We start from the raw sequence: 22907 nt of genomic DNA, 5'->3' as shown, positions 1-22907 counted from the left end.
TTTATTTTACCTCGTAGCAAATATTCTATCACCCTCCATTGTTCTCCAAGCTCCTCCTAATCTCACTGAACTTCGAATACTATTACTTGTTTGCTAATCCTATCTCAGCTTCAGCACATTAACCAGAGTTTCTCCCTAAAATTCAAATTTCAGTTTCTTACAGGTTTTCCTCTTTTCATTCACTTCTTTCGGATTTTTCTATTTCTCTTATCTATCGTTTTTATTTGTTTATGCAATATGATTTCATAGAACTTCAATGGCTTATAGACGCTGTCTCTTGCAAAGAGGGAAACTCATTGATCGGAAGTGCCACCGTTCTTTCAGCTACATTCTCCATAGCGATGAAGGGAAACATGAAGAAAAATATAGTTCAACACGAGTTCGTAATTTTATTCAAACAAGCTCTCTTAATGGATCAACGGGTTTTTTCTCATCTTCTCAAAATAAACAACTTTCTCCCTTCGCTGGGTATAATTTCTGTCGAAATATGTCGACAATCGATCGCGATTTAGATAAGATTACCGCAATGACTGATGTAGCTGATGTTCTTATTGATACCACCATGGAGGCTGTAGCTTCTCAGGCTCCGGTTGTTAGCGAAGTTGCCATTGCTGCTGCTGATTCTTATTTGCCTATACAAGCCGCGCAGTATGCCATAGATGCTGTGCATTCCTACACTGGGCTAAATTGGTGAGTTTCATTTGCTATTCATTATTAATATGGATTATGCAACTTTTTGAGTTGAATGGAAATTTAGGGTTTTGATAATTTTCTTGCTACATTGTTCTTTAATGACTTAGTTAGTTCCTAATTGATAAAATATTTAATGTATGTTTGGGTTAGCAGGCAAAAATAATTCTAGAATTGATTTTGAGGTGTTTGGTTCTTCTAAAATAGAATTGATTCCGCCTCTAGAGTTGATTCTACTTGGAGGTAGAATTTATAACTTTTGAGTTTAAGCGTGATTTTTACAAATTTATTGTTTCAAATCACTTCTGCATAAAGTTATCCAAACATTAATCACTTTACGATCAACTTACTTTTGATTAGAATCAATTTTACAGAATTAATTCATGCAAAATCAATTTTGAAAGAAATTTTTTCACTTTTTTTCTCCTTGGTATCAGGTGGGCAGACATAGTTCTAACAACTCTCTTGATTCGAATCACAACTATTCCAATCTTACTATATCAACTCAAGGACACTTCTAAGCTTGCAGTATGTTGTGCTACTTTGCTTTCGTACATCTTTCTCGCTAAAATGAAGTAACGCCGCCAATGATTATTACTTGCCCCTTCCTCCTTTGTTATTCTGTTTCGACTGGATACTAATTAGATATTTGTGGTGAAATTTCCCCCTTGGTTTTCTTTTCCATTTTGAAATTCGATGTCCCTGACATGGATTGTAGGGTTTATTCACTCACTTCACCACCGCGTTCCTTCATTTTTTGCCCTTTTGAATGAAGGTCCTAAAGCTTGTTGTATATTTGATAATGAACTTTTCAATATCCCTATCTATCTTGTTATTACCAAAGCTTACTGTTTCATGCGTATTGCAGCTTTATACCATTCAAGTGAAAGAGAGGAGGGAAGAGATGAAGAGACAAATGGATAGAAAGGTAATGGTACCCTAGTTCATCAAGTCATTTAACCAGTAATATTCGATATAATGTTGTGCTATATATTGTTATGTATGTAAGTTAAGCATAAGGAGCCTCACAAGTTCTACTGTTTTATATCTTAAAATTTTAGTTTGCATTTTTTGGGAATTTTTTATTGTTCACCAGTAAAGTAGTCTTATTTTCTCCATTCATAATGAGCGTGACTAAGTTCTCTTGTGCAAGAGGAGCAGATGGAATATGATAGGAACCCGATCTTTGTGGTTCAGAGACAACTCAGAATTGAGAAGCCCTCCATTGTTGAGGGGCAAGTTTGTTTTCCATTTGTGTATTGACTTCTCAGATTGGCAATTGAATTCTTGTATCTACGAAGTAAAACATGTATTCTACTCCATTGTTGCTCTTAAGAGTCCTACGCCAGACAATATATGACCTAAATATGTGTTTATAAGTGGGGGCAATCTTCTCCCTACAAGTTGGTTTTGTAGACCTAAACCATATTTCTTAACATGATATCCAAAGTCCATTGATATGCCACCTTTCACCGTGCTTTATCCGATTGACGCACTGTCTTCCAATGAGAATTTTCTTTTGGAAAACCGTGTCCCAAACTCTAATTTGTCTTCCATCCACTATCGTTGCTCATTCCAGCATCAGTTTTCTGATCCCCACCACACCGCCGCCATCTCCACTGATCAAACGTCTTTTTGGAAAATCAGCACTACCGGCTGAAACATCTCCTCCGATCGAACCATTCCCCGAAGTTTCTCCGCAAACAACCTCTACACGCACCCTCACCCGTCGCTGCAATCAATATTTTAAAAATCAGATGGTGAAACTTTCGGTATAAGGTTCAATTGGTTCAACCGGTTAAACCTACCGTTGAACCATTTCTTAAATAAATTAATAATATGAAATTAAATTTTTGATATGTCATACATAATTTAATAAATAAATTAATCATACGTTCACAATTTAATAAAATAAATATTTCAAAAATCCATTATAAATTTATACAACAATATCAATAAGACTCATAATAACATAACATAGTAGTACTTTTGATTTCAACATTTATTTAAGAATAATTTGAATAAATTAAAGAATTAAACTAAAATAAGTTAAACCAATTCAAAACAAAATTAAAATAATAAAACATAATACCTAAAATAAAATTCAAATAATTAAGAATATCTAAATGAAATAAGATAAAATTACTAAAAATAAACAATATAATAGATTTAATTGAACAATATTAAGCAAATTCGAGTTGAAAGACGACAAACAAGTCATAACAGGACAACGACAACGACGCAACGATGATAGAACGTAGTTGAAAGAAAAACTATAACAAAGTGATAGAACTTTGAAGTTTGTATGCTTTTAGAAAAAATAAGGAGTTCTTTTTTTGTGAATCGAAAATGTTTTAAGTTTTGATATTGCCATATTAAACTTTTCAAACAAATTTTAAAAAATGACCAATTTGATGCATTTTTTTGAACCAGTCAGTTTTACAAAACCGACACCAATTCTTTGATTCGAACGGTTTTGGACGGTTCAGTCCGAGTTTTACGGATTTACTCCAGTTTTAACCCACTATTGGTTTTGAAGGTTGATTGGACCAGATTCAACTCCAGTTCTCGGTCAAACCGGTTGAAACGTTCGGTTCGGTCCGGTTTTTAAAACATTGGCTGCAACCTACGCGCGTGGGCCTCATGCGCCACCACCTGAACCATGCGTGACAGCGCATTCGACGATTGATTCCGACGATTTTTCCATCGCCCCACTCGCCTTTCTGTCCTTGTTCTAGATCCGACCTCAAATTTTATTTTCCACTCACGAAAAAATTGTGCTTTAGTTCAAACAACCCCTTTTTCACTATGTTCGCTCGATATTTCTCTTCCTTCAGATACTCATGGCTGGTCCTGGTGATTCCTCTGGTATCAAGAGGCTCGTTTAAGATCCGTTGAGTCACCTGCTATCAGGTTTCGCCTATCGAGCCACCCACCACTTATTTCCATACTCTAAATGTTCAAAATGTTCAATCCTGAACGTGAGGGGATGTTTTAAGAGATTCACATGGGATAATATGTGGCCTAAACATGTGCTTATAAGTGGGAGTAATCCTCGCCCTATAAATCGGTTTTGTAGGGATGAGTTAGGTCTAAACCATATTTCTTAACCGTTGCAGGAGCACGTTTGTTTTTCATTTGTGTATTGACTTCTCTGATTGACAAGTCGTTTCAATGCTCCATGTTAATGGTGGAAGTAAAACATGTATTTTACAAGCAACATGACTTTCTATTTTGTTCCTCTTGGACGTATGCTCTTCCTTTAGTAGAAAAAATTGGTAGAAAATAAGATTTGGTGATTTGAGCATGTAGATAGAAGACTTATAGGTTCTATTGTAAGGAGAGTAGATCAGATGAAGAGGAGTCAAACAACTAGAGGTAGAGGAAGATCTAAAAAAATTATAAGGGAAACTATTCAAAAAGATTTCGAGATTAAAGAATTAGATATAAACATGATCTTAGATAGAATATTATGGCATGTAGTCGATCTCATTTAGTGGGATAAAATTTGATTGTTATTGTTTGCGGACGTATGCTATTCCTCTATGGACTATCAAGATACCTATGATTGAATCTGTCAAAAATTACTTATATAACTAAAAATACCTCTGATTTTATAGATTAAACGCCATGAATTGTTTTCTGATAGAGATAAGTTACAAAGGAATATGGGAAATACAATAGAGAAATGAAGAAATGTAACTGGTAGTAACCTGCTAGGAGTTAGAAAGCCTAGTTCTCTCTGATAGGATATATAATCATGACTAATTTGAGTAGTTAAGAGTTGCTAGAATAGAAAGTTGAGGTTGTTATGAGGTTATTTGTATATATAGAAAAATACAAGACTAGAGATCTTTAAGTATTGTAAGTATATGTGAATAGAATGGTGATTTATTGTGACAGGGAAACTTTAAGGAGAGATTTCTCTCCTATTCTTTTTTATCCTTTCTCAATCATTCAATAAAATGTTTATTCTTTTCAATAAAATTCTTGGAATCCTAACCAATTGGTCCAACATAAGATGCCACTCCTTGCCCCAGAAAGACAGGTGACAACATTGGAGCTTTTAGCTAGCAAAATCACAGCCAAAGCTGGATGCACTTAAACTTCAGTCAAGATGAATGTGTTGCAATCTGCAGTTAATTAAATCAAAGAAATTATTGTTGATTTGAAAACTATGAACAAACAAACCCACTGTGGCGGAAGAAATCTCTATGCACAAGAAATCAATCTCAGAGAGGTTGGAGATCATGGGTATGATGTAGAAAGAATTAGATGCCAGGATTGCATAGGATCAAAAGAAGGATCAACAGAGGCGAGAGAATAATGGATTCTTGGAATCAATGAGACATTGGTGAAAATTGACATTGTGGAGATAAGAGTCATTGGTTGATGGTGAAAAAAGTGTATGTCCAGCAGTCAACCAATGAGATAAGAGTGACAAAAAAGTTGGTGAGAATGGACTGTTTTCAGAAGAGGCAGAATCTCACTACACGTATAAACTTGACGTAGTGTGTTAATGCGGAACTTTTAACAAATTCCATATTTGGTTTGGATATCTGGAGCATAACCTAAGTGACCCGATAACGGGAATCCGATAAGAGGTGGTCAAACAAATCTTGGATAAGTTTTGATGCCATATTAGAGTTTGGGTTGGATCTATTTCAGCCTTATAAAGCTGGCTTTTAAGATGAGAATTACCCCTACTTATAAATAACTGTAATGCCATATCTCATAAAATTTGGAACTCTTAACACTCCCCTAATGCCCATGACTAGATACCATATTAGTGTTTAGGTTGGACCTAACTGAACCTTACAAAACCGACTTATATGGTGAAGGTTATCCCTACTTATGAACACATTGTTAGACCATATCTCATCAAATGTGGAACTCGCAACTCTTATTAATCTCTTATTAATTTTAGAGTATTCTAGTTTATCTTTTATGACGGGTGTCTAATCATAGAGTATTTTAGTTTATCACATAGGATTAGTTTTATATTACTTAATATCATGATTTCTTTCATAATTTTCATTTATTTAGGATTAGGAGTCTTGTGTTCTAATAGTTAGGGATTAGTATTTAGTCTTTTGCATAAGTTCAATACCCAAATATTAGCTATATAATTTATTGTTTCATTTTTTTTAATCTAAAACTAACAACATCAACAAAATCCATTAAAAATGATTTTCAGTTAAAATAAGTGATTTGTCTATGAAATAATCTAGTAAATACGAAATGGGTTCTTTGTCATATTGGAGCAATGAAATGTATTTTGTTTTTGATATTCGTACATGCATGTTATACATTGTTATATCAAAGAGTATTGTACTCTAGTCACAACAAAAATCTATTTTTCAGATATTGGATCGAGAGGCTGCTTTAAAGGCTATTGTTGAAACTCAGAGGCCGCAAATAGAGCGACTCAGAGAGTAAGCGGTTCATAGTTTGTTTAATGCATAACTGCTAGTAGTCATTATTGATCTTCAAATTTAATGTAAATACTACATTTGGTGATACATTTGAAAATATCTTCTAAACTTTAGATAACTAACTATAGGTTAGTTGTGACTGTTAAGAGATGTGGTTGGGTTTAACTCAATCCTACAAAACCGTAGTCATTATTGATCTCCAAATTTATTATAAATATTACATTCGGTGATACATTGTTCATAGTTTGTTTAATGCATAACTGCTAGTAGTCATTATTGATCTCCAAATTTAATGTAAATACTACATTCGGTGATACATTTGAGAATATCTCCTAAACTTTACATAACTAACTATATGGCTATTAAGAAATGTGGTTGAGCCTAACTCAATCCTACAAAACCGGCTTGTAGGGTGAGGACTGTCTCCACTTATAAAGACATGATCAAGTCATATATTGTCCGATGTGAGACTCTTAACACCCCCCTCACGCCCAAGACTGGACATCTGGAGCGTGGAAATAAATGGTGGGTGGTCCGATAGCGGAAACCTAATATTAGGTGACCAATCGGATCTTAAACGAGGCTCTGATACCATGTTAAGAAATATGGCTGAGCCGTCCTCAACCCTACAAAACCGGTCTGTAGGGCGAGGATTGCCCTCACTTATAAAGACATGTTCAGACCATATATTATCCGATGTGTGACTCTTAACAATGACAACTGTTATGATGATTGACATTTGTCTGTTCATTATATAGCCAGCCACCTGCTTCAGCATATCACACTTTGCTCATATACATGCAAGTGTTGTAACTACTTTTGTAGCCAATTTCAATAAATGAAGATTAGTTACCGTAGATATAAGAATCCACACTATAGTTTCTAATATGATATCGGTTAGCTGAACACCGATCCGTGGCCGATCTCACTCCCCCATCGCCTCCTCCACCATACTTTAGTTGCTAGGTTCCGATGTGTCACTTAATTCATAAGCTTCTTTAGAAGCGACTCATCTTCCTTGCACTTCATTCTCTCAAAATTTCAGAGATATTGACCAAAGAAAACCTCCATCTATGGCTTTAACAATTTGAACCATACGTCACCGTTCACAATCTAACCGAATTGTAGTTTGTTCTCGTGTTCCTATCAAATTCTTCACGGACGAAGACTGCCATGCAGCGAAACTCAATCCAAACCTTGTATCTTTTCGCACGCGTGATCAAATGTTATTTTCTTGGCTTCAGTGAATGCTATCTCGAATGAGATTCTCACATAGGTTATTGGTTGCACTCATACTCATGAGCTTTGGGATCGTCTTTTTGCCTATTTCCGCCAACAAACTTGTGCCAAGGTGCGACACCTCCGTGTCGAGCTCCGATCAAACACGCTCGTCAATTCAATTGTACAAGACTATCTCCTTCACATTCGTAAAACTGTTGACGCTCTTACTTCAATTGGTGACCTTATTCCTCATAGTCATCATATTGATGTTATCTGGAAGGTTTACCATTTGAATTTGTACCCATAGTCACAATAATTGAAGGCAAATTTATTGTTATGGATTTAGATGATGCTTCTTGCTCGTGAACTTTGGTTGGAAAATTTCAAGAAATAAACCATAATTGATGTTGATTCACTAAGCCCAACTCACAATTCATCTTCACCTACCATCACAAATTCAGACTAGTCTCCTAATTCTCGTGATCCACTTCTGCCACAATCAACTAACTCACAATTCATCTTCACCTACCATCATAAATAATTCTGACTAGTCTCCTAATTCGCATGATCCACTTCCACCATAATTAACTGAACCTGAGGACAACTCCTTTAGAGGAGGTTGTAGTTCACGTGGTGGCAAAGGAAGAGGAGGACATAATTTCAATATTTAGTGTTAGGTTTGCGTCAAGTTTGGTCATATTGCTCTGCCCTTACATGTTGGCATCGGTATAATCAACATTTTCAACCTCAACCTAGCACTCAATTTTCTGGTTCATCCTTTGGTCAAGCATATGGCTATGAAAGTGCAGTTTTTGGTTCCCCTCACATGCCTATTTAACCTTCTAATACTTGGATCAAGCCTCAGTTTAATGCTCGTCCACCTTATATGTTTGGCAACCAACCCAATGAACTTGTTATCAACAACACTCCTTCACCTATAAGCTCTTGGTACCTAACTCCGAAGCTTCCTTTCATGTCACTGGTGATTCAAGCAGTCTACACCAACTTACTTCCTTTGAAGACAATAATCAAATCTACATAGGTAACAATCAAAGGTTTGCATATTCACTCCTGTAGTTCAAACACATTTTCTTCCCTTACACAACCTCACATGTCTCGTACTCTAGAATCTCCTTCATGTCCCCTCAATTATGTCACTGGCGATTCAAGCAATCTACAACAATTTACTCCCAAGCAATCTACACCAATTTACTCCCTTTGAAGACGATTAAGATTTCCACATTGGATAATATGGCCTAAACATATGTTTATAAGTGAGTGTAATCTTCATCTTACAAGTTGATTTGGAGGGATGAATTAAGGCCAAACTCTAATTCCTACATAGTATTTAGAGCTTGTTTCGGTCCTCCTTGAACTATCGATCGCTTTCTTTATTGAGTTACAACAAGTTTAGGAATGTTTGTGGTTTTGACCTTTTTTTAATGACAGGTACTATTGAAGTAAAAAATCCTCATGTTGAATGCACAAATTGTTCTCGGCATGTTGTTTACCACTTTATGTGCTTGAAATCAAGTTTTGATCATATATGGATTTGGTTGATTCTCTTACCGTCGGTTTTGATATTGGTCATATATACCCTTCGTTAGCATCTCTCTTGGTCGGTTTGGTCCCTTTCTTTGGATGCTCCTTCTGTTGGCTTCTCACTTCGGCTACACTTTTGGCGTCACTTCCAACTAACTCCACTTCCACCGTCACTTCCGGTGCCAATTTCGGCGTAATCTCTGGAATCACTTCTGGCGTCATCCTCGTCGTCACTTTCGACGTCATCTTTGATGTCATCTCCATATCTGTCTCCACTGGAGAAACAATCTAATCCCTCTTTGGTTGTTGCTCTTCTCTACGATGGTTCTTCTTGTTGGTTTCTCTTTTCGTTGGTTATGATATTAGTTTGCTTGATTTGATCCAACATTTTTAAGATTAATTTGTAACAAAGTTAAAATTTAGTAAGCTTGGTTGAGGGGGAGGGGGAGTGTTGGAATATGTTGAAATGCGAGAGACTAAGAGACATTTGAATAAACCGTGCGTTTTGAAAAACACTACAGATACTCAAAAGTAGGTCTTGCCAAACTTTTGGTCAGGATATCCGCAGTTTGCTGACTTGAAGTCACGAAGGGTAGACATATGATTCCCGCATCTAACTTCTCCTTTAAAAAGTGTCGATCAATCTCGATATGCTTGGTTTTGTCATGTTGAACTGGATTATGAGCTGTGCTAATAGCAGCTTTACTGTCAGAGTACAATTTCAATGGAAGCTCAATTTTCATCTTAAGTTCTTCTAGGACTCTAAAGATCCATAATCCTTCACAAATACCTTGAGACATAGCTCTAAACTCGGTCTCTGCAATATTCCTTGCTACAACTCCCTGTTTCTTGCTCCTCCATGTCACAAGATTACCCCAAATATAGGTACAATATCCAGAGATTGATCTTCTATCTGTGATTGAACCTGCCCAATCGACATCGGTGAAGATAGACACATTTCTTTCACTAGTCTTCTTAAAAAATAATTCTTTTCCAGGATTTTCTTTCAAATATCTCAGTATCCTATAGACTGCCTCAAGATGTTCCTCGAAAGGAGAATGCATAAACTGACTCACTACACTAACTGAGAAAGCAATGTCAGGTCGGGTGTGTGACAAATAAATCAGTTTTCCAACCGATCTTTGATATCTCCCAGTATCAACAGAAACATTACCTTCTCTCCAAAGTTTAGCATTAGGATTCATAGGGGTATCTGCAGGACGACATTCACTCATTCCTGTTTCTTTCAACAAGTCTAGAGTGTATTTCTGCTGTGAAACCACAATACCATTCTTTGACCGAGCAACCTACATACCTAGAAAATATCTCATGAATCCCAGGTCCTTGATTTCAAAGTCTACTGTCAATTTCTCTTTTACTCTTGCCATTTCCACTATATCGTTTCCAGTAAGGACAATATCATCAACATAAACAATCAGGACAACAACTTTCCCATCGTGGGAGAATTTTGTGAACAAGGTGTGGTCAGCCTGTCCTTGGATGTACTCTTGTTTCTTCATGGACTGAGTGAACTTTTCAAACCAAGCTCTAGGGGACTGCTTTAATCCATACAAAGACTTATTTAGTTTGCACACATTTGGTCCAAATTTGTTTTTAAAGTTAGGAGGAATGTCCATATATACTTCTTCTTCTAGATCGCCATTAAGAAAGACATTCTTAACATCTAACTGATGCAAAGGCCAATCCATATTAGCAGCAAGAGACAAAAGAATTTTGACAGTGTTCAATTTTGCAACAGGAGCAAATGTCTTTGAGTAATCTATACCATAGGTCTGAGTAAAGCCTTTAGCCACCAAGCGAACCTTGTACCTTTCAATTAACCCATATAAATTATATTTGGTAGTGACGTAACACTCCAAGTTTTATTTTTTTCAAGATCTTTCATCTCCTCAAGTACAACTTCCTTCCACTTTGAAATTTCTAGAGTAACCTGTACATTTTTTGGAATTTCTACACTAGACAATTTTGAGGAGAAGACAAACATAGATGAAGACAAATTTGAATATAGTATAAAATTGGATATGAGATGTTTAGTGCAAGATCCGACAGGTTTTCTAATGGCAACATGATCATCTATATCAGGATACAAAACACGACTCTCAAAAACAGAGATAGACTTACCTTTCCTTTTGTTAGGAAGTTGATCATTCCCCAGTTCAGATTCCTGACAGTGTTGAGATGTGGATTGGTCCTTTCCTTTATGGTGTTTTTTCACAAAAACCTTTCATTTCCAAGTCCTGTTTTCTAATTCAAATTTGTTTTGTTGAACTGACTCATTATTTTGTGGCATTTCAATTAGATCATCATTATCATCGTTTTGACGATTCTTATTATTTTCTACAAGAGAAAATGTAGGTTTGGATTCACAAGGTTCCTTACTCATAACAGGAGTAGGATCAGATAAAGAATCATGGCCATTTTCTATTAGTGCAGGTGTAAAAATCTCAGAATTTTGTGATACTGGCAAAGATAAGTTATTTAAAAAACTCATGTCTTCAATTTGAAACGAATCTTTGTTTATCTCCCCCCCTTGAAGATGACTGTCATAAAAAAAAGTTTATTTTCAAAGAATGTAACATCCATAGTGACAAACATTTTCTTATTTTTTGGATCAAAACATTTATATCCTTTTTGGATTGGGGAGTATCCAACAAAGACACATTTTATAGCACGTAAGTTTTCCAACTTTTTTATGTTCATAAACAAATGCTGTGCAACCAAAGATTTTTAAAGTCAAATCAGTTAAAACACGAGTACTAGGAAAATATTCTTTGAAGACATTAATTGGAGTTTGAAAATTGAGAATTTTGGAGGGCATTCTGTTAATTAAATACGCAGCTGTTAACACAGCTTCGTCCCACAAATAATTTGGTACTTTATTTGAAAAAAGTAGAGCTCTGGCAACCTCTAGTAAATGTCTATTTTTTCTTTCGACCACTCCATTTTGTTGAGGAGTATTAGGACATGAGCTTTGATGTATAATCCCATTTTTTAGAAAAAAATCATCCAGGATAGTGTTAAAATATCCTTTGCCATTATCACTTCTAAAGACTTGGATATTTGTTTGAAATTGGTTCTGCACCATTGAAAAAAACTTCTTTACAGCCTGACAAACATCTGATTTTCCCTTTAACAAGTACACCCAACATACTCTTGTATGGTCATCTATAAATGTGATAAACCATTTTTTGAGAGAGAGGGTACTTGTACGGTTAGGGCCCTAAACATCACTATGAATAATAGAAAAATGTTTTGATGGTTTATGTTAAGAGTCCCACATCGGACAATATATAACCTGAACATGTGTTTATAAGTGGGGGCAATCCTCACTCTACCAACCGATTTTGTAGGGTTGAGTTAGGCCAAACCACATTTCTTAACAGTTTATAAGACTGTATTGAAAACTGGGAACGATGATGCTTTGCAAACTCACATGCTTCACATTTAAACGAAGAAAAGTTCTTATTGTGACATATCTTAGGAAACAAGTGTTTTAAGTAACGAAAATTAGGATGGCTTAATCTTAAATGCCATACCATAATGTTGTCATCTTTATTATTCAAAACTGGAAAAGACTCCAAGCAGGAATTTATTGTTTTTGAAGGTAGTTGTGATGCAGATCCAATGTCAAGGTAGTAGAGTCCTCCACTCTCCTTAGCACTGCCAATCATCTTCCCCGAGTTCAAATCCTGAAAGACACAGGGAGATCGGAAAAAAATAGTTTGACAATTTATATCTTGGGCTAATTTACTAACGGACATTAAATTACAAGATAAATTTGGAACATGAAGGACATTTTTAAGAGTTAACATTGGAGACAACACAACTGACCCTTTACCTGCAATGGCTGAAAAAGAGCCATCTGCAATTTTTATTTTTTGATTACCTGCACGTGGACTATATGAAGAGAACAAAGTAGATTCATCTGTCATGTGACCGGAGACACCTGAATCTACTATCCAAGTATGACTGGGACTGACACTAAGAAATGCAGAATTACCTTTTGTTACTATAGAGCAAGAAGGTGTTGGAGACTCGAGGAGTTTGTACAGTCTGCCTAGTTGCTCCGTAGTGAGTGGAAACTGAGACGGAGGGGGTTGCTGCCCTTGATCAGAATTATTAGTCTGAAATGCACAACCATTTTTCTTTTTCCAGTTAGGAGGTTTGCCTTTGAGCTTCCAACAAGTTTCACGTGTATGCCATTCGCGCTTGCACTGATCACACCAAGGAACTTTGTCTGACTTTCTTCCCTTGTCAAGGTTCCTAGTAGCCAGAGCTGAGCCTTCAAATTCAGAGTTTCTGCGGCCGAAGCCCGACTCAGGTTGCGGTTGTTCGCCATGGTTGGATCCGGTGTAGGCCTATAATGGGGAAGGCCGCATGTTGTTGTTATTCGCCATAAGAGGCTAAACAGGTATGTGAATCGGGTCGGGTAAGAAAGCGGGTCGAACAAAAATAGGTTGAGGAAAACTTTATGGTAACCCCTAATCCAACAAAAATAGGTTGAGAAAAGCTTTATGGTAACCCCTAACCCAATAAAAATAGGTTGAGGAAAGCTTACGGTAACCAAGGTAGTCAGACTCGAGATCCTACGCAAGATCGGGTTGGGGTGATTAGATCGTGAATCGGGGGATCGTAACACGAATAGTAAGATCCTACCAAATTGAAAAATTCATATATATATTTTGCATATAGATTAATAATATGCATATGACACAACATAGTATATAAATAAAATTCAAATAACACTAAAATTGCTTTAAAAAACTGAAATTCCATAGGATAATATTTCATTGAAACTACAATTCAAAACAACACAACATTCAAAATAGTAGCAAATAACAATTGAAAACTTCTAAGAAAAACTTAATGAAAATTCACTCAATTTCCAAACAGTTCATGTTGGAGTTGGTCAAAACCACTCAATGAAATATTGAGTGAGATAGTGACTCTATTTATCGTGAGAGAGGTGAAAGAGTTTAACGTGAATGAATAAATGTATTTTGGGAAGTTACACTAATCATGATGTATTTTGGGAAGTTGAATAAATCCTTAATTATTGGGTGGCTGAGTATTGATTACTCCCAGTTATTATCATTTATCCTAGTTATTAGGCAGAAAAGAATCTTTTCAGGTTTAAAAAAAAACTTTTTTAGGGTTTTTCAACAGAAACTGCGATTCTACCGTTTTCACGTGATATCACGACGATTCTGGCCGTGCCTACCAAAAACTGATTCTGATCATTCTCTGACACGGTGGGCAGTTGCAAGATCGTAAAATCGTACGATCCTACGAGTAAGATCGCGATTTTGACTACCATGACGGTAACCTATAACCCAATGCTTTTGATACCATATTGAAAAAAATAGGTAAAAGTTGTTATGTCTTATTCGTCAGCCTTAGGCTGGTTTATATTGTGAAGATACAATTATTACAATGAATTTTTTTCTTAATGGAGAATAAAGAAAAATAAAAATAGTATTAAAGACAATAATAAAACCGGAAATAATATATTTTCCAACACATTCCTTCATCTTAAGAAATACCTCTCAACTTAACCTTTTTAACTCTACCTCTCCATCAGAGTAGGCAATAGAAGCGCTATCCTGCTATAGCGGAGCAGAGTCGAGGCCGACCATTAAAGGAAGAACCTTAGCGGTGTAGAACACTATAATGACCATTATATGGTAAATAAATAGTGAGATAATGGAAGCAGTTTCTAGCTTGCTATCCTTTTTCCCTCTATAAAACCAAAATTACCCCTTAAATTTACAATATTTTAAGGATATTTTTGGAATTTTCAATCAAATTTGAGTTGAGACTCAACCTTAATCTTCCTTCATAGTCGTTTATACGTTTATGTACTTCAAGAATCATGTGTGCTTTGATTTATAAATATTTTATGAGTTGAGTTATTTGTTTAATTTTACACTTTATGTGTATAATTATTATATGTAATTTGTCTAAAAATAATCAAATAGAGCGATCATTCCGCTGTATGCTATTCCGCTATCCCAATTTTGAAGTCGGCCGCTCCCCACCACTTTCCAGAAACGACTACTCTGCTCTCCACTACAGACCATGCTTTCACCCGAGCTGAACACTAATCCTCAACCTACCTAGTCACCTCAACCTACCTCATCTAGTCCTCACTTTAGTTTTGTATATGTCAAATATGGCATCACTCAATCAAGGCTTTAACCTAGAGTGCTACTAACTCACACTAAGCCCAAAACAGTCCAACAAGCACTTCCAAACCCTAAATGGAAAGCTACAATGCAAGCTGCGTTTTGCAAAGCAACCGCACCTGGTCCCCAACTTCCTTACCCTCCATGGTGTGCAAGCTGAACAAGGCATTATATTGCCTCAATTAGGCTCCTAGGCAGTGGTTTGAACGCCTACAAACTACTCTCCTTTCTTTGAAGTTTACCGTTAGTAAATGCGATCCTTCGCTTTTGATTTATCCTCTCAGTCCACAATTAGGCTCCTAGGCAGTGGTTTGAACGCCTACAAACTACTCTCCTTTCTTTGAAGTTTACCGTTAGTAAATACGATCCTTCACTTTTGATTTATACTCTCAGTCCACTATCATCTACCTCCTAGTATATGTTGATGACATCATAATGATGGTCAATTCTACAGAAGTCATACACCAACTCATTAACAATGCCATTTCTCTCAAACACTTGGGGTGTTTTATACTATTTTTTTTTTGGGCATTGAAGTGAAACACATGCCTAATGACTCCTTCCTACTAACTCCGCCAAGTATCTAACAGATTTACTTACTAGGATTCACATGTTTGGACTCAGTCTAGTCTCCACATATTAGGAAGATCCGAAGTCTATATAGCTTAAAAAAAGTTTATATACAGTGATACCTTTCACTTTACAAGTCGGTTTTGTAAGGATGTGTTAGGTCAAACTCTAATATGGTATCAGAGCCTATCGATCGTACCATGGGCTGTTCACCGTTAATATCCACGCACCTAACCCAAACTCTAATATGGACATGAGGGGTGTATTGGGAAGATTCCAAGTCTCACATTGGTTAGAGATAGAGTCTTGAAAGAGTTTATATAGAGTGACACCTCTTTCCTTACAAGTCGGTTTTGTAAGGATGAGTTAGTCCAAACTCTAATATGGTATTAGAGCCTATCGACCGGACCATGGACCGCCCACCATTAATATCTATGCACCAAATCCAAAAAAGAGTGTTGGGTGCGAGGGTGTGTATTGGGAAGATTCCAAGTCCATACAACTTGAAAATAGTTTATATAGGGTGACACTCCTCACCTTACAAGCCGGTTTTGTAAGGGATGAGTTAGGTCAAACTCTAATACTACACCTATATTTGGATTATCCTTACATGTATAGATTTGTTTTTTTGTTGGGGCTTTTCAATATGTCACCATTATAAGACCAGAGATTCATTCTCTATCAACAAGGTTTGGCAATTCATGTCTCATCCCCTTGAGTCTCATTGGGTTGCGGTCAAGAGGATATTAAGATACCTCAAAGGCGCTCTTGGCCACAAACTTCACCTATATCCAGCACCTATCACTCAAGCTCCATCATTGCAAGCTTATTGTGATGCTGATTGGGCATCGATCCAGATTACAGTAGAAGCGTCTCATGAGCTGTCATTCATTTCGGCTCTAACTTTATATTTTGGTGGTCTAAAAAGCAACAAGTTGTGGCTAGATCCAGTACCCAAGCCTAACCCATGTCACTGCTGAACTGCTTTGGGTACAGACACTTTTGACTGAACTCAATGTCACTTGCAAGTTCCCTGCCATATTCTTTGACAATCTACTTGCACGCAGTCCCATACTTCTTGCAAGGACCAAATATATGGAGATAGACTTGTTCTTTGTCAGGGAGAAAGATCTAGCTAAACAACTCAATGTTGTTCACATTCCTGGTACAAGTCAGTGGGCCGATGTTCTTATTAAACCATTATCCTCCTAAAATATTTTGGACTTGAAACCCAAGCTCAATGTGACTGCCCCAACTAATTTTGCTCAGCCACCTTGAGCTTGAGAGGGGTATTTGAGAATATCTCCTAACCCTTGCATAACTAACTATCAAGTTTGTTATGACAATGGGGGCTGCTGTTATTGTTGAGAAGTTGTTAACATAACCAACTCGTAGAGTTAGTTATGACAACTGTTCTGATGATGACTGACATCTGTCAGTTAATCATACAGCCACTTGCTACAGCAGGTCACTTTCCTCCTATGTAAGTAAGTGTTTTAACTACTTTTGTAACCAATTTCAATCAATAAAAATCAGTTACTATGGATCTATGAATCCACACTACAGTTTCTAATACATCGGAGTAATCTATGTGGTGACTTGTGATTCCGTATCGCTAATATTATTGCTTCATTTTGATTCTGCTGTTTTCATTAAACTTAAATTGTGCTTCTGTAAACAGTCAAATGAATTAGATATTTAACAATTTCTTTTGGTTACAGTTGTGACAATAATAGTTGTATGAAAATCCATTATGATTAGTATTTTAGAATGTATGATGTAATTAGTCTGTGGCTCTAAGGAACCTTTATTTTAAGTAGTAAATCAAACTTCATGGATCTTTTATTTCATTAGAGATCATTTTCTCTTGCTGGGTTCATTGGCGCATATATGGTGTGAATCCATTTATGCACTTCACGGGATCCTTTATTAATTACTCTGTCTTCATTGACGCAGAAAAGGTGTGAATCCATATCTGCACTTCACGGGGTCCTTTATTAATTGCTCTATCTTCATTACTTTTTTTCTTGCGGTAAGCTAACTTTTGCTTTGATATTCCCCCTAATTGTAGGACCTGATGAACCTTAATATTGTTTCTAACCATCACAATTTTATTATATTTTCTTTAATGGCAGATAACAAACATGGCTGAAAAAATGCCATCATTCAAACATGGTGGAGCTTTCTGGTTCACTGATCTGTCAACTCCAGACGCCTTATATATTTTTCCAGTTTTAACTGCACTGTCATACTTAGTAATAGTAGAGGTGTGCACTTCATCTCCAGAAACTTTACTTTCAACTTTTCAATTATCTTTCTAGTTTTGTTTTTTGATATCTAAATGTTTGTTTGGTCATACATTTTTCTTTTTAATTTTATTTTGTGTTCACTAAAACCCGTCATTTCATCTGGCAAAAAAGAATTTAAAATTGAGAGAACTAGAGTGGTTTATGGTTTATCTGTTATATTTGATTTCCAATTAAGATGAACAAATTTTATATTGTTCTTCAGTATGATATGCAAAAAGGAACGGAAGGAATTCCTTTGTCTGATAGGAAGAAAAATATCTCTAGGGCTCTTGCTCTTCTTATAGTTCCTTTCACCGTGAGTTTTCCAAAGGTAAACTTTCCTAGCCAGGCCTTCTTTTTGGAATGAACAACTTACCTTTGATACCACTTGTGTATGCATTTGAATTATTTTTATTTGTATGAACTAAGTAGAAACATTAGTTTTGTCTGTGAGATATAAATACCTCTAGTTCTATTCTTTCTTTGTTCTTTTCTAACTAGTTAGTTTTCATTCTATTTGTACAGTAACCGTTGTCACTTATTCTGCCTGTACCGTGACACCTGTATTAACAGCTGTCACTTGCTTATTGGTTGCTTAGAAAGCTTGGTCAGCAAGACTCATAGTTAGTTAGAACCTCAGGCTATTTATAGCACTGAGCTTTATCATTGTATTGTAACCAACTCAGCATTTTACGAGTATATAGAATGGTTTATCAATCCTCTCGCTAAAATCTAAAAGTCTTTGATATTAAATAACCCCATGCTCTAGTTAGATTATCTCCATATAAATTTATTTTTGCATCGGGAGAGCATGGTATGACGGTAAAATATTTGCGGCTATGTGATTTGACTAGCAAATTTGCAACAACATCCATAAAATAAACAATCAGCTCTCACATTAGATAAGATCTATGAAGCCTAGAAGCTCGATATGATACGGTTACAGAGATACTGGAAAGTTTTAAAATTCAAGATAGATATAGGCTACAGCCAACATACTTTAATAAAAAACTAAATTAAAACTAAATAACATATATAAATGCACAATATGGAAACATAACTAAAAATTATAAGAAAGATTCAATTATTAGAAATGATCAAAACAAGTGACAATTACATTGTTTAGGCACCAATTAGAAATATAACAAAATCATCATTAGTACTATCAATAAAGAACATATTAGTAATATTCAATACTTAACAGCTAACTCTAATTGAGAGCCGGTCTCTCTTCCATTCTCATCATCGAGAAACAACTAAACTTTCTATTCTGACTAATCATCTCTTGACTCTTTCTCGCTCATTTTATATGTTTTTTGTAAGTTCTTTTTAAAAGAATATGAAAGAAAAGGTTTAAAAATGTTAAGAGTCCTACATCGGACAATATATGGCCTAAACATGTCTTTATAAGTGGGGGCAATCCTCACCCTGAAAACCAGTTTTGTAGGGTTGAGTTAGGCCCAACCACATTTCTTAACAAAAAAGAATTGTGTATGATGTATTTTTACTGTTCCTCTGTATCCTGCGTGTATCAGTTCCCTTCCACCACTGTATCTTACGCGTATCCCAAATGTATTGGACAATTCTTTTGTAAGAAAGTTAAAATTTAATTGCTTGATACTTCTCCGATAGGTATTAGGGAGTATCGGACACATATCCCGTGTCTGATACGAGTCAGACACCGATACTTTAGCAATGTTGAAGTATTGGGGCTCCACAAGATAGCATGCATCTATGCATGGTGTAGTGTGCATTACTCGCATGTAAACTCTAGATTAGGTCTGGAAAATAAAGCTGACTTATGTATTCACCTCTACTGGCCTTGTATCAACGTTGAGAACTACCTTTGGTGATATGCCCACATTTTTTCAATCTCTACGAGATTTTCTTTTCCTCATCTGCACTTCTCTTCTCCCTCAACGAATTCATTTTTTTAACCAAAACGATAGATCATAATAATCAGAAAATAAACTATTCAATTTTAGAAACTTATTGGGAAACCAGGAAGATATCATCTCTTGAAACTTAGAAAATTGCTTTATTTTCCATATTTTAGAAAATAAATCTTAACAATCATGAAAATCAATACTGAAACTAACCTTAAATTGAAGAGTATCTTCAACAGAGCATTTATGCATTATACATTATAGGTATTGATAGATTATTGATTCTCTTTTTTCATTACCCATGTCATAATACATAATAAATTAAATTGTACTCTAAAGAATTTAATGGTGTTTGGCTAATCAAGTAGAAAATAGGCCTGCTTGCTTTTTTTCTTCCTACTACTACTGCTTATATTTGTCAGTCGATTTAGTTTGAACTTGTGTTCATGTATAATTTTGCAGGCTGTATGTTGTTTCTGGATTACATCAAATTTGTTTTCAATTCCGTATGGAATGGGTAAGGAACGTCAAAATTCTCATATGCAATATCACATTGTCATTATTTGCTATTTCAATATGCTGTAATGTGGATTTGTTTTTATGAAATGCATATCTCTTAGGGCTTTGATTTTGCTGGTATTCATGATTGCTTTTAAGTATTGTGGATGTCACTGTCTTTGAAGTTCCATTACACTCTAAAGATGAAAATGTTGTCATTTGTTGTGTTACATAATTTCAATCTAAATTTTGTCCTGCAATCATGGATAATGACATCAAAGTTGTTCATGTATGAAGTTTCAAATGTTGGGTGGGGTTGGATTGGATAGTTTCTAAAAATAAGGGATTGTGTTAAACCCAAAACAGCTTCTTTTTTTACATTTGCTATTTAAAGAAATTTTCTAGATGCTGTGTTTGTGTTTTTTAAATTATATACAATTTGTTATAACATCATTTTCTCATCATTTGATTTTTAGAAAAATTGTTTTGAAGAAAAAAAATGAAATATGTTTGTTAATTTTATTTTGGAAATATTTCCTATACATTATTTTGACATGCGACGTGTATAAAATTAAGATTCGAATTTTTTGTTATTATTTTTTTTCTCAATTTTGCTATAAAATAAATTATTTTGTTGTGTAATTTATATGATATCAAATACTTTGTTATTTAAATTTAAATAACACTTTTTTTTAATTATTTTTAATTTGAAATTGTAAACATTATTTTTTCTAAAAATTATTCAAGTTTTTTATATAATTATTTATATTAATATAAAAATATAAATAAATGATACATTCAAATATTAAATCTTAGACCAACCGTTTACATTAATTTAATTCAACTATCACATATCAGAGTTGAATAACACATAAAATAAATATAATCAATAAAAATAATTATAAGGATAACTTTTTTTCTTTAAAAAAGGAATAAAAATATAAAGATAATAATAAAATATGAAAAAAAATATTTTGTAGAAATTACATATTATTTTGGCGTGCAATTTCAATACACTTCTATCTATAAGAGAATATGATTTATACATTTTTTTATATTTATATTTTAAAGCTGTATAATATTAGAACTATGTAATTAATAAAACATATACTATTTTTCTTTAATTTATTCTCTTCTCAATTTTCAAAGTGAAAATCGAAACCTCTAAAAACTTTACTTTTGATTTTCAAAGTTTTCAAAAAAATAATTTATAAAATTAGATAATCAAATAAATTTTATTATTTTAAATTTATAAATTAAAAAACAATTTTACAAAATTAAATCAAACTAATCCTAATTTTCTGACCTCCTTTTACACATCAATGTTTTAAAACTTGAATCGATACCCAGACTAGACCATTAGTCACCGCCAAGTCATTAGAAAAATCACATGACTATTGACTCTCCCTTTAGAAAAAATAACCAAAATTTGAAAATTTTAATTGATAAGCACATAAAGTATAAAGACATTTTAGACTATCCGTTAATCATAACAATTAGATCTTGAATCTTTATTTTAACTATATATAAGATAATAATTATGGATGGTCGTAATACACGGCCAAATAATGTATAATAATTAATTTTTATATTTCATGCAAATTAAACCCTAAAAAATTTCATCTGCAGGAACCTTTATTGTTTACTTTCGAGTTCTACTTTGTCATTGCAAGCCACCATGTTCCAATGTTCGAAATCAAGTTAACGATTCACTTCACGTTGCTTTCAAAAGTTATTCAAATGTAGACTTGAATCTCCATTTATGACATCTTTGACCGATTTGAATCCAAGTCGTCATTTTTATGGTTGTGGGATGTATAAGTTAATAAATCTTTCATTTTTGTTATGTAATTCCAACTGCAAAGGTACAAGAGGTGTAATTATTTTATCTGATATGATAAAAAATGTCTCCAAGATTTAAGGATCTAATCTCTTCCATGCACCAAAAATTAAATAAAGAAAATATAAATTTGAATGATGCCAAAATTAAAGAGGAGGAAATGAGATGAAGATCGAGTTTGTGAAGATGTTGATCAAATTTACTTTGTCCATCACTTTTGTATTGTTAATTAGATTAATTGTATCTAATTTAATAAAGTAATTGATTTGATTTAGTTGAATGTGATATTTTATCCATTGTTGAATTTGTAAACTATGTTAACTTTGAATGTAATATTTTAAGGTTGAATGAAGATGATGTTCATGTGATATTTTGTTGTTTAAATTCAATTACAGTTAATTTTGGATAATATTGAGTTGTTTGACACAGTTCGAATAAGCACAAAATTTCTGACAGTTTCTAATAAGCACAAGTTAGACAATCCGATTTTAACAAGTTGGACAGTTGGACAGTTCAATTTTAACAAATTTGGAGTAAACACAAGTTTATCAGTTCAATTTTAACGCATTTTGGACACAATCTAATTTTATCAGTTTTGACATAGTTCAATTTTAACAGTTTGACAAATTCTAATAGTTTGTAGAAAACCGTGTTGAACATAGTCCAATTTTAACAGTTTGACAAATTTCTAAGTTGAACACAATTTGACAGTGTAAAAGCCAAGTTGAACA

The 22907-nt window shown here is 34.5% G+C and overlaps 1 protein-coding gene across 2 annotated transcripts; it reads left to right on the top strand.

Annotated features, from left to right (window-relative positions):
• Positions 1–20613, top strand: LOC127107879 (mitochondrial inner membrane protein OXA1). Of its 2 annotated transcripts, none has more exons than XM_051045223.1 (9): positions 1–163; positions 268–690; positions 1128–1218; positions 1559–1618; positions 6055–6125; positions 17621–17696; positions 17800–17931; positions 18176–18283; positions 20301–20613. In XM_051045223.1, exons 2-9 carry the CDS (start codon positions 488–490, stop codon positions 20421–20423), a joined length of 864 nt encoding a protein of 287 aa, XP_050901180.1. In that variant the 5' UTR covers positions 1–163; positions 268–487; the 3' UTR covers positions 20424–20613. The 2 variants fall into 2 exon arrangements, with proteins under 2 accessions (XP_050901180.1, XP_050901179.1); XM_051045222.1 differs by having other exon boundaries at positions 250–690.
• The last annotated feature ends 2294 nt before the right edge of the window (positions 20614–22907 follow it).

The sequence above is a fragment of the Lathyrus oleraceus genome, chromosome 7, assembly GCF_024323335.1.
Source record: "Lathyrus oleraceus cultivar Zhongwan6 chromosome 7, CAAS_Psat_ZW6_1.0, whole genome shotgun sequence".
Lineage (NCBI taxonomy): Eukaryota > Viridiplantae > Streptophyta > Magnoliopsida > Fabales > Fabaceae > Lathyrus > Lathyrus oleraceus.
Note: the sequence above shows the minus strand (reverse complement) of the source record. Positions and strands in the feature narration are given on the sequence as shown.